This window comes from Argiope bruennichi, chromosome 9, assembly GCF_947563725.1.
Source record: "Argiope bruennichi chromosome 9, qqArgBrue1.1, whole genome shotgun sequence".
In the NCBI taxonomy this organism is placed as follows: domain Eukaryota; kingdom Metazoa; phylum Arthropoda; class Arachnida; order Araneae; family Araneidae; genus Argiope; species Argiope bruennichi.
Window position 1 is genome coordinate 40,570,475 of NC_079159.1, and position 13,219 is coordinate 40,583,693.

The window sequence follows — 13,219 nt, forward strand, 5'->3', positions numbered from 1 at the left end:
TACTATTGAATAGTGGCTCACTCAGCACAATACAATGAAGCATTTAACGAAGAAAGAAATATATGGACGGAAATCCACATGAAAGATATTTAGAGATGCTCTGTCAATAGTTGTCCGTAAATGGGACAGGCTAAATGCTGTATACAAATCATTCTGTTCTTGTCATGTTTCACATTTGTTTTATGATATACTTGACAGAGTAATCTGGTTATATGTTTGTGGCTAGAATGCTCTATAATTGTTTTGTTGTTGTTGTAGGATATAAAGAACCTTCTTTTACCGTTCAAGAAGACTTCAAACTGTTATGAAGCAAATGAATTTAAAGATTTCTTACAAGTGTAGGTTATGTCTTACCAAATAATTCAATGCAAAACGTACTGGAATCAGGACAAAACATAGTCTAATGAGGCTTGAACTGTACTTAAATCCACCGATATGTAGTAACTGGAGTGTTTCATTAACAAGCATATGTGCGTAAGTTCAGGTACTTTTATAAAATGATTTTTATGTTCTACTTTAAATAAAAGCAGTGAAGTCTGTCTTCTGTCTTCTACCATATGCCTTAACGAATTAAAAATTCACATACTGTTATCCATCATAATAGCTAAATCACAAACTGAAATTCATCTGCCAGCTGTGGAAGCAATCAACAAACCATAGCAAACGTCGGCACTATTTCTTGTTAGAAGTAACACTTTACATGTACCTTCAAGACATACTAGTGGTATTAAAGACACAAAACTTTAAAAATTCCAAAAATTTTCAAAATGTTGTACTTTATACATTCCAATCTAATTACCAGTTCATGTTCAGATTCAATTTCAACTACTACTGAAACTACTAAAACGTTAGTAAGCATTTTACGAGACATTTAGAATCAGTAACCAATACTAATAATTTGGCTATGTCTTCTCAAGACCGCATCAGCACCTTTTGTAGATTTACATCCATTATTTTGGCACATCAGTGTAAACATGCCTTTATGTTACTACTTTAATCATAAATACTGTCAGAGATTTTGATAAATATCAATCTTCTCTGTGATTCAAGATTAAAAGTAGATGAAACATTTCATAAAAGCAAAATATAAAAAGCCTTTTTTTAAAAAATTTGCTTTAATTATTAAATTCATGTAGAGGTATGACAAGAACAGATGTGCTACTTCAACAAACAATGACTGAAACTGAAAATATTGCTGAAGGGCATGACTCTTTATAAATCACATTCTATTATTAAAACTTTGAAGGAAATTAGTATTAAATAATACAAGTTTATCATTGTAGCCTACATAATTTTATTTATGAATGGATTCGATAACTAGACATATTATACATATAATGTCTAAATGTAATGAATATGCAGATATGATATTTATATTTTGTCAAGATTAATAAAATATTTATTGAAATATATCGCAGTTAACTTAGAAATAGAGTACATAAATGTATTGACAGAATGTTGAAAAATTTCGTTTTTCATTATTAATAATTTATTTATTGACTTTCTTCTTTGTTAACAAAATGCTCTAAAATTAGAAACTTAAATTAATTTTGAAAATTAATTTCAAAATTAATTTAAGCTTTTATAAAGTTTTTAATAAATTTAAAATAGGTGCATATTATTACAGGACAATGAAATAGATCAAATAGTAACATAAATCAATTTTATAAGTATTTCTAGCATTTTTTAAATGTATTAAAATCAATAATTTGCAAAGAAATGATAAATAAAGATACTAAATATAAGAGGAGGGATACTAGATTTATTTTTTAAAAAATACCATTTTTAATTGTTTGAATAATAACAATTAAACATAAATATTCAAGAAAGAAGAACTACATAACTTCTTAAAGGCTAAAATTTAATGCTATTTCCAATAATAATTTTTTTAAAAAGCAAGTAGCTGATTTAAAGTTAATAGTATGTTAAATGTAGAATTAATGCATTTTAATATACATAATGCATACATTATAGATATTCATGTTAATGTGTTTCATATACAGGCTAGGACATATATATATATATTTAAAAACAAATATGCTTATTAATCTAAGATCTAGAGTAATGCTTTAAAAAATGATAATCATAGAACTGCTGAATAGATAATAATGCTTGTATTCCATGCATAAAAGCAGTTAAGAATAACCATACAAAATATAATTTCATCTGTTTGTAAACTATCCAACTGCTCTAGCATATAAATCACTTGAACTTCTAATTTATGAAATGCTTTCAATTTAATTTAAATATTAGACCAGCGAAAGAAAGTCACTAAGCTTTCGTGCATAAATACATATTTATGCAGATTCTCTTCTTCAGTGATTTATTTCAGAAATAAATCTGAATATTAATAAACATATCTGAAAATAAGAAACTGTTTCCTAAGACTCCTGGAATTCAGGGATCTCAAAATACTGTAGTTCCTCTTTCAAAATAAGAGGTTAGCTGTATCTCTCAAAAACCTTAATGATGGCTTATATCTTGAATGGATTGATTTACAAATAAGAATTTTGCTTAACTGGTGCCTATTAAGCATATTTCTTTGAACAAAATAGGTTCAAATGCAGTTTGTAGTGAATATATGTCCAGATTTTTCTCAACAATTTTAAGAAAAAGTTCTTTGTCCTCTAAATACATTTCAGGGAATTTAATGAATAAAGTTCAAGTCACAAGTATTCAATCTATCATATTTAACAAAATACAAAGGTATAGTGGAAAGATTTCGTTTTATATTTTTGCATGAACACTTGCTGTTCTTTATAGGAATAGGCATTTGGAATCATTCATTTTTTGAAGAGTTGAAATAATGACAAAAAATTATACAGAAATTGAATTAAGATAAAGAACTTAGCTCCATCATTTTTCTTTAAAATAGACAGAAAATCTAATTTTAAATGTCTGACAAATTTTAATATCACAAATTAAAAATATTTCATCATAAAAATAAATTTTGAGCATCAGCTCTTTTTCCTTTCTTCTTCTTATAATAAATTACAGCCTAAGTTAGAAAAGATTGAAAAAAAAAAACCAAAAAAAAAAAAAAAACCAGAGAAATTTCCAAGAAAAACAAAACATTACTAAAAGCGAATTCTTTAAAATTCTAATCAAGACCTATATAAATTCAAATGAATAACTTTTCTTTCAATTATCAAACATAACTGATATTAACATTATAGCAATAAGTAACTTTGGAAGGTAATAATAATGGTTTTGAATAAAAGATGATGAAGAAAATTGAATTGGAAAATACTATTTTTAAAAATAAAGCTCATGAATTTCATGGAAACTTCATTCGTTCATCTCAATATTTTATTAAAAAAAAGCCTGTGTGATTTAGAAAGCACACATTTAAAATTTAAACCCATGCAAAAAAAATATAGCATGCTAAATTATTCATTTTGTTTAGCAAAATTTTTCTATATACAAGGGAAAAAATTTCATTAACGTAAAACAAATATCAATAAAAAATTTTTTTAAATACTTAAAGTTAAAGGGATTTGCAATTATATATAAAAAAATTTACTTTTCAATTAAGGCCGGGTTTGTTTGTTTTTGCACTTCTAAATATTGAAATAATAATAATAAATAGAATATATATGCTTCAATACTTATATTTCTAAGTAATAAAATATCGTCTGAAATATAAATCCATTTGATAATAAGAAATGAGTACTTACATTAAATATTCTGTGGCATGTTATACAGAAGAAAAATAAAAGTATTCATGCTAAGATTATGCATGAAGTGAGGTAGGTTGTGGAAGATAGACCTGGAATAGCTTAAGAATTCATGCAAAAGAGCAATGAAGAAATTTTTCAGAAGATATATAGATGATTAAATATAAAGAAATAATGCATAAACAAGAAGTAAGACACAAGGGGGGGGGAGGGCTAATACAAACAGAGAGAACTTAATATAGATAATACATACTGCATTGATGCATAGACAATGTTACTTAAAATATTATCTTTCAGAGACTACTTGTAGAACATTTATTGCAATTGCTTATGTTTTCTGAGCTTTGTTTAAATTATTTGTTTTATGATTCCCTGTTTAATAAATTTGGATGAAACAAATCATACTAAACTATAATATTTTTGGGTATTTTTCTATGATTGCCTTAATTTTCATATTTGAAATATCTCGAATGCTTTTTAAATAATTTAATTTCACAGAATAATTAAAGAAACCATGTATTAGTTATGTTTTTCCCATATAACTATATTTATTTCCAGTATATACATACGTTGAGTGTTTGTATTTAGATATTTTTATGTATTTAGATATTTTGTATTTAGATATAAGGTACTTATTTTAGATTGATAACAGATTCATTGCAACGATAATAAATTGGAGAAATGATATATTTTGAAGCAAGTTTTAGCACAGTGGTTTTAATATACATAACATATATGAAAACAATAATATAACAATAATATCATACACAGTTATATGTGTGATGGGAGATAAATATGGAAATATAGTTGCTAAAATCAATAGAATTCTCAATTTTTAAAAATTAAAATTTTTTGTAATTATTTAAAACTTTTCTTGTAATAAATTGTTCTAATATATTCCGTGAAATTTAAAGATATGATTCAGCATAACAACTCAATACACTTTAAATTTTCCTTACATTGACTAATGTGAATCAACAGTAAAACTTTACTATTATTATTTTTTAAGAATATGCTAAATTTTGTATTCAAAAAACTAATATAAAATGTTGATCATAATTTCTAAATGCAAATAATGTAAATTTTAAATAAATTTAAAGCTTACATTACAATATAAAATGACTCTGAACTGTCAAAATTATCATTAAATTATATAAAATTGATTTAAATAATTTCTTAACTCTCTGTTGAATGTAAACATAAATTATGAAAGATATTTTGATAATAAAAACATTAGTTCTGGGGAAAGGAATTAAGAAAAATACAATACAACAGAAATATTAGGCAAACATGCAGTTGCATTTTAACTTGGTTAGTCACAAACACATAACAAAGCTGCATAAAAAATTCATAAAATGGAGAAAAAAAAAAATCAGCATTAAGAAAAAAGCTGAAAATTAAAAAGCAGCCAAAAAATTCATACCACATAGTTATAATAAAAAAATTTTTTTTTTAAAGTAGAAAAATAAAATACTAAAATATTAATTTAAAAAAATGTCTTAACAATTTTAAAAATTGCATAAATTTATAATGAAACACAAAAATAAAATAGCTACTTTTTCGATTTTCATAATAAATTAGCAAAAAAAATTTTAAAAAATTAATGATCCAAAAAAAAAATGTATATGTATACCAACACTCATTTGTTAGAAACAATACTTGCAACTTTCAAAGTTGCATTATAATATGTAAATCAGGATACACATTTTCATGATACAATTGTGACACATTCTGATTCTGAACATAGAATGAGACGAATCTAAAAGTGACAATGGACAAACACACTTATGAATTTAAAACAACTTTCTACTGTAATTCTAACACAATATATAAAACTAAGGGATAGATTCATCTCCAAATGCACAAACAATATCACATATATCAGAAACCATTTTATCATTATTATAACATAAAACATTAACAGTCATGAAATATATATATTTAAATAAATGTTGTCATGTTATATGATAATATTTTTTAAAATATAGGAAGAAAATTGAGAAAAATTATCTTTATTTCCTTTAAAATTTTTAGAATGCATTTTATTTAAAGTTTTGAATATAGTTACATTTTCGATATTATTTAAAAAATAAAAATTTAAACATTAATAAAAGAATTCAAAAAATTAAGTTGATGTATGCAGAAATGTTTCATAAATATATATAAATGAAAATTTAGAACTTCTGTTACACTAATTATCGAAGTATTTCTTATATATATATATATATAGTTAATAATCATGTTAGCTTATATAATATAAAGGTTAGTTGAGTTCCAAAAAATGAAACTTTTTGAATATTACATTTTTTGAGCATTTATTAATTTAAATTTTCATATTTAAAAACCGTCAAAATATCTGAGGTTCAAGAGTTAACTGAATGCTCGAAAAAATAAAAATTATTATAATCGAAACTTCTGTTATAAAGGCTTATATTTAGTTTTTTAACAATTCCAAATATTATTTAAATTGCTTTTTAAGAAGTTATATACAAACAATGAGCACACATTTCACAAACATTTAAAAACAAAATATGGTTTTTATTTCAGTATTCTTATTATTTTAAAGTCTAAAATAATTAGGAAATGTAAAGTACCAGGTCTCACTCTTAAACAACCCACCTCATCAGCAATAATGATAGAGCCCCGTCTTGAGCCACCAGGACTCGGAATATCCACATAAGAACCTCTACGACTGCCAAAGCCTGGTATAGCACTTACATCTGTAGATGCCTTTCGAGATCCAGGTTCGGGAGATGGTTCTTTGATTAAAACGGGTACTTGAGGGCCTTTTCCTTTAGGTGCTTCTTTCGTCTCCTCAACAGAAATTTGAGGAACAGCAGCAATCTTCTTTTCTTCAACCTTTGATGTTTTCTTTTCCTCCTTTTAAAAAAATAACAAAAAATAAAGCTATTCATTTCTTTAAAAAATAATTATCTTTATAGGAAAATGAACTATGTAGGAACATGAATTGTTTAAATAAAGTTTTCTGTAAAATAATGAACATTTTAGAATCTTTTGTGTCACCATACAACAATGCAGCAAGTTTTGTAATAAGTGACTAAAATACACGAAACATAATGAATATGACTACTACCACAAGAAAAAAAAATCTGGATTTTTTTACAAAAATATTTTTGCAATAATTAAAATTCTGTTTCAGACTTCTTGGATACATTAAAATTAATAAATTGAAATTGAAATTCAACTAAAAATTATAATACCAAAATTACGAATTTGATTGTTTTTTACAAAGACAAAAATAAAAAAAAATAAACATGAATCCTTTACATACAAATATCTTTGAAATACAAATGAAAATTCTTGAAAAAAATTCATTAATTATTGGCAACTATAGTTTCTCTCAGTTCAAATACATTCGTGAAAAAATAATAATCAATCACAAAATAAGAATGCACATAAAAAAAAAAGTTTTCAATTATTAATTTTTTTAAATGAATGTATTTACCTTCTTTTCCACTTTTGTTTCTTTCTTTTCCACTTTTGTCTCTTTCTTTTCTATTTTTGTTTCCTTCTTTTCTACTTTCAACTCCTTCTTCTCTTCCTTCTTTTCCACTTTTACTTCTTTTTTCTCCACCTTTACTTCTTTCTTTTCTTCCTTTTTCTCTACCTTCTTTTCTTCTTTCTTTTCCTCTTTCTTTTCTTCAACTTTTTTCTTCTCTGTCAGAATATGAAAAATTAAAAATAAGTATAATGTATCAATGTGAAATAACTTGCCTTTGGTTTATTAAATCAAAATTACTATGAAATTGGATTTTCTAATTAAGTAATTACAAAGTATACAAAACATATTAAAAATCTATTGAGAAAATTATTGAAAAAATGTCATTTAATTGTTGAAAACACAGTGAAGCTTTGCTTTTTTCAAATTTCCTTATAATGTAAGATAAAGTATCATATCATTAGTTTGCAATCATACTTACACTTAATGCAATTAAATATAAGAATTTTCAAGAATATTCAATAAATAGGCGTAGAAAAAAATATTTTTTTATACTAAATAATGAAATATGCTTAAAAAATTTAATTTACCTTGAACTGTCAGTTGAGCTGAACTTTCTGCTTTACCAAATTCATTGGTAAACTCAACTTTGTAGCTACCAGATGAAGAAGTTGTTGTCTGAGAAATGGTCAAAGAGGCAGTCGTACTATCAAAACTCATTTTAAATTCCTTTGATTCTTTGATAATCTGAGTCCCTCTGAAAAAAACATTAAGAAAAATATGGATAATTTAATTAATGCAAAATAATTCATTCATATCAATGTACAAATATGAATAAAACGTAAGTGGAAAATGTAATTAATAGTGATTTAAATGGCTCATAAAAGTAATAAAGAGTCTTAATAAAACTTTTGGAATAATATTCAACAAAATTATAAAATTTAAAATAGATATCAGTAAGGAGCCACCTTTATAATATCACATTGTTTAAAGTAATGCTCAGCTTTGTTCAGAATCAGAATTCATTAACATTATTCAATATTTTCTTCAAAATACTAAAATGAAATACATAGTATCACATACTTTAATTTCTTAACCAATTGCATCACAAATTTCAATGTATCTAATGTTTCAAATTTCATAAAATCCCAATTATTTCCTTTATTTTTAACAACTATTATACACTTCAATAAAATCCATTTAAATATATAACTAGTGTTTTAATAAAAATTAATGAAATGCAAAACAATGAAAAATTATATTTTTATAAGCATAATATAGAATAAAAAAGCATAACAAATATACCATGCATATTCTCATGCTTACAAAATAAAATTTTAAAAGCTAAAGAAATATATTAAAGATATAAAAAATTATGATAAAAATAAACACTTTTAGATTGATAGTAAAACAGAAGAAAATATTAATAAAAAATGATACAAATAATTCTAAATCACTTTACAGAAATAAATTAAAATATTTTTAATGCCTATTAATATAACGCAAATCATAGCATTACTAAAATATTCATAAATTATTGGCAAACAAAATTTTTAATAACAAAAACCTTATTCTAAATAATAAGATAATAAATGATTGGGAAATATGAAAATATACTATAATTTTTTGATGTCTGAATCAAATTAAATTATCTTACATTTACATCAACAATTTAATTAAAGATATGTTCATTCTTTTTTAGTATATAGAATTCACTCACTTGTACCAAGTAACAGTTGTTTTACTTTTGGATTCAATTTTGCAAATGAATTCTGCACTTTTTCCCTCTTCTACTGTCTGTAATAACAAAATTGAATAAAACAAGAGAGTAAATTTTGAATTCAGGAAATACAAACAGAAAATGTATTCAAAATTAATTACTCACAATTGACTTCAATTCTTGCACAACTTTTGGTTTTTCTCCAGCTGGCTTTCTACAAAAATTTAATAAATAACCAAATAAATTGCTTATTTATTTATACAATGAAACTACAGCATAATGAAGAAATTAAAGATACAAAAATGATAATTATTGCTAGTGCAGATAAACAGGGAATAAATCTATAATACTTAAAAAAATATTTCAACATTATTTTCAACTAATGCAAAATTTTTCAGTTTTCTGCATTCCAATTATTTGAGTTGGCACTAACTATATTAATGTAAAACTCGGATACATTTTTAAACTTTTAAACAAATATTTAAATTTACAAAGGTTTCTAAGAATGTTTTTAAAGTGCCTGTAAAAAAAAAAAAGCAAAGAGAAAGAACAAAAGGAAGAAAACAAACATGATAGAAAAAAAAATCATTTGGAACTGACTCAGATGTTGGAAATATTTTAGTAAAATATTTTGCAAAACAAAAACAAAATAAGTCCTAAGAATTGTGTTTAAAAAAACTCTCCAAATGTAACTATGAAAGATCATTAAAAAATAATAGTACACAAACCAGGAAATAAATTTTAAAGAAAAATGTAATATGCACTGAAATATCTACAAATGGAAAAAGGATCTCTTTTTTTATTTTATAAAATAAGAAATTCAGTTTATAGAAAGGAAGAATGGGGAGAGTGAAGAAAATTGAGTAAGGCATCTTGGGAATCAGAAATGTTCGTTATGATTAATAATATGAAAAAATATTCATAAGATTTTTAGACCTTCAAATTCTAACTATTATTTTTTAACTGAAAAACCATATTTTATATCAAATTAAACTAAAATTTAAAAAAAAAACATAATAATTCAAAATAACTAAACATTTTTTAACCTATTAATTCTATTTCATTAGGCCCTTTCTTACATCATATTTCACTTAAAATGCAGAGAATAAATGCATTTATTTTGAACATATTTAAAATCTCATATTCAATTCCCATTTTTAATTATTATTCATTTGAAATATTCTGTGAGTAAAAATATTTTCCAAAGAAGAATTTGCAATAAAGAATATGATTACTTTGTGTATTACATTTTAATTCAAATGGGCAGAATGCATTTTCACTTATTCAAGCACACTGATTTCTTTATGAAAATAAGATTCAATAGAAATTATACAACATATTAAAACATCAATAGAATTATAGAAAAATATTTAAAAATCAAGATAGACATATTTACAATACATATATACATCATATTTGCAATACATTTTATTTTTTATGATTTAGTATAAAATGAATAAAAAAAAAGGGGGGGCTACTTACTTTTTCTCTTCTTTTTTCTCTTCTGTAAAAGAAAAATAATACAAACATGATTATCAAATAAAATTTTTAATGCAATATAATTCCAACAGTAAATGTTTTAGAAGTTCTATAAGTTTCTGGAAATTTTTTAGATTAAAGAACATGAGAAGTTTACCTTCTAGATGACAGAGAAATTAAGCAATTTTTTTTCCAATACAAAATTTTTATTAAAAAATATCTTTATCAAAATTTTATTTAATGAATAAAAACAAATGTTAGTAATCAGTCAGAAGCATTTTCAGAAAAATAATAAATTTTGATGCAATTCATTTATATTTACAATAAAAATGAAAGACACAAACCTTCTATATCAACTTGTACAGCTGTTGAAGTGATTTCTCCTTTTTCATTTTTAGCAACCATTTTGTAGTTTCCTTTATCTTCTCCAGTAGGCTTGTCAATTTCCAATGCAACAGCAAATTCACCTTTGCTGATTTCAGTAATTCGAACCGTGTGCTTAGTACTCTCCTTAATTGTAGAGCTCTCTTTAAACCAGGTACATTTTGGTTTTGCAACTGAAGCAACTCTGCATTCAATAACAACTTTCTTATGTATTTCCTTTCGAATAATTTTAGGCTTTTCTTTGATCACTGGAGCCACTATAATAAAAGGAATCAATGAAGTCAGAACAATGTTTCAAACTCAATTCATAAATGATTGATTTTTTTTAATATCATAGATAATGGATAAGCAATAATTCCTCCAATTTTCCAAGATATAATTTTGTGTAAAGAATTTTTTTAAAAAACCCATAAAATGAGTTGGGAAAAAAAACCAAGATTTCCTAAAAATTAAATGAAAAATAGTTAAGTTTAACAATTTAAAATGTAAGTATAATATAATAAAAGTAAAATTTAAGTATAAGAGGGCAAAAATTAGTTTTAGTAGATAGTAAAATCAAAATTTACATCAAATATTTTTAAACATAATAGATAAAGAGCAAATGTTTATCAGGTCTTAAGAAAAATATGAATGATTTTATAATACTACAATGACTCAACAATTATATTTACATCACAACACACAAACACACACAAAAAAAAACCTTGAAAAGATTACTTACATTCAATATTTAGAGTGAGGTTTGCATTGCTTTCACCATGCACATTTTTAACATTGCATTTATATAAGCCAGCATCAGTAAATTCTAAGTTCTGTATAAAAGAAAATAAATTTAAATATAATTTGCACATAAAAAATATTTTTATAATAATAAATATTTAAGTGAACACTAAATTCACTAAATCATAAAAATTTTAAAATGAGTTAATTTAACATAAAAATTAAAATACCACAGAAAAATGATACAAAAACTATTTCAAAATACATTCAATTTTTTTGTTTTTTACATGGAAAATGCATTGTATATATTAATTTTTATATTACAAAAATAGAATTAAAAAATATATGTATAATACAAACCCTTAATTCCAGTTTAATATGATAAACATCTTTATCCTGTTTGATAGTTTGTTTGATACGAGTGCTTTCTTTGACTTCTGCACCATCACAAGACCATTTTATATCTGGTTTAGGACTTGCTCTTACTTTACATTCCATTATAATACGATTTCCTCCATCTTCAGGGGTAATTTTTGGTTTTTCAACAAAAGTTGGAGCTTCGCCTGCAGGTGGTTTCTCAGCTAAAATTTGCATAGCAAAAAAGAAAAGAATTATTCATGGAAAAGCATTTACTTTGAAAAAAAACTTAGAAATTAAAAAAGAAACAAAACAATTAAAATGAATAAATCCTTAATTCATTGTTTTTTACTAAAAATAAACAAAAAAAAATTAGATTTCTTGAAATATTCATCTTTAATATCAACTAGAAATAACTGCTATTCAACAAATAATATATTTTTCTCCACTACATATAAATAAAAAGAATAGAAATAATTCAAGTATATCAAGGAGTTACATCAGGAAAATATTTTAAATGCTATTGAATAAACCTAATATATTACATTGAGAATTTTAACATCAACAATCTAAAACAAATAAACATACCACAAACTTTCATTTATACATAAATATAATTTATATTTGCAATATTTTGGAATTATGCTTTTGGATTCATTTTACAGATAACAAAAACAAATATTTGAATAACAGAAATTACCTTGGATATCAAGATTTAAATTGGCATTCAATTCACCATGTTCATTTATCATATGGCATTTATAAGCTCCACCATCGTCTTTTGACGGATCCTATTTAAAAAAAAAAAAAATAGTTAAAGCATAGATCAATAATCAAAATTTAAATTATAAATGGCCTTTTGAAGCAGCTATTAAATTTTAACATTGGTAGAATTTTCAAGAATAAAAACACCACATTCAATTACTTATCTGCTAAAATTTTTAAAAATCTTAACACAATATATAATTTAAAAGTACAATTATATTTCACTCAAAAAAATCACTTTATTTCATTTGTACAGCAGTTTTATCAAAAAACTTAAAACAAATTAATATTTAAAACTGCAGTTGATAAAAAAAAAAAAATTGATAATAATTAGCAATAAATGTTGATAAGTTAACTACAACTGTCTTAAAATATTAGTTATTTTATAAAACAGTCTAAATTTATAGGGATTGTGTGACAAATAAAGATATTTTCTATTTATAATAATAGGTGAACATAACAAACAAAACATAAGAAAAATATAAGATATTATTATAATTAATTTCATAAACTATATATTACTTCTAAAATTCCCAATGAAGACAAACATTTAATAAATTCATTGACATGTAATGAACATTTGTAAAAATATATCAGAAAGACAGAAGTTATTTAGAAAAAAACTTAATATTTGTTGTCTCAACAAATTGTTAAATA

At 23.8% G+C, this 13,219-nt stretch overlaps 1 protein-coding gene across 1 annotated transcript in view; it reads right to left on the minus strand.

Moving 5' to 3' along the window:
- Window positions 1-13,219, minus strand: part of LOC129983632 (twitchin-like) — a 124,233-nt gene that overhangs the window by 109,632 nt on the left and 1,382 nt on the right. The window contains exons 4-13 of the mRNA XM_056093167.1: window positions 12,498-12,588; window positions 11,801-12,021; window positions 11,442-11,532; window positions 10,681-10,977; window positions 10,340-10,361; window positions 9,023-9,071; window positions 8,858-8,934; window positions 7,728-7,894; window positions 7,144-7,355; window positions 6,396-6,557 (exon numbers count right to left, since the gene is read on the minus strand). Coding sequence (XP_055949142.1) covers window positions 6,396-6,557; window positions 7,144-7,355; window positions 7,728-7,894; window positions 8,858-8,934; window positions 9,023-9,071; window positions 10,340-10,361; window positions 10,681-10,977; window positions 11,442-11,532; window positions 11,801-12,021; window positions 12,498-12,588 — 1,389 coding nt within the window. The remainder of the gene's footprint in view (window positions 1-6,395; window positions 6,558-7,143; window positions 7,356-7,727; window positions 7,895-8,857; window positions 8,935-9,022; window positions 9,072-10,339; window positions 10,362-10,680; window positions 10,978-11,441; window positions 11,533-11,800; window positions 12,022-12,497; window positions 12,589-13,219) is intronic.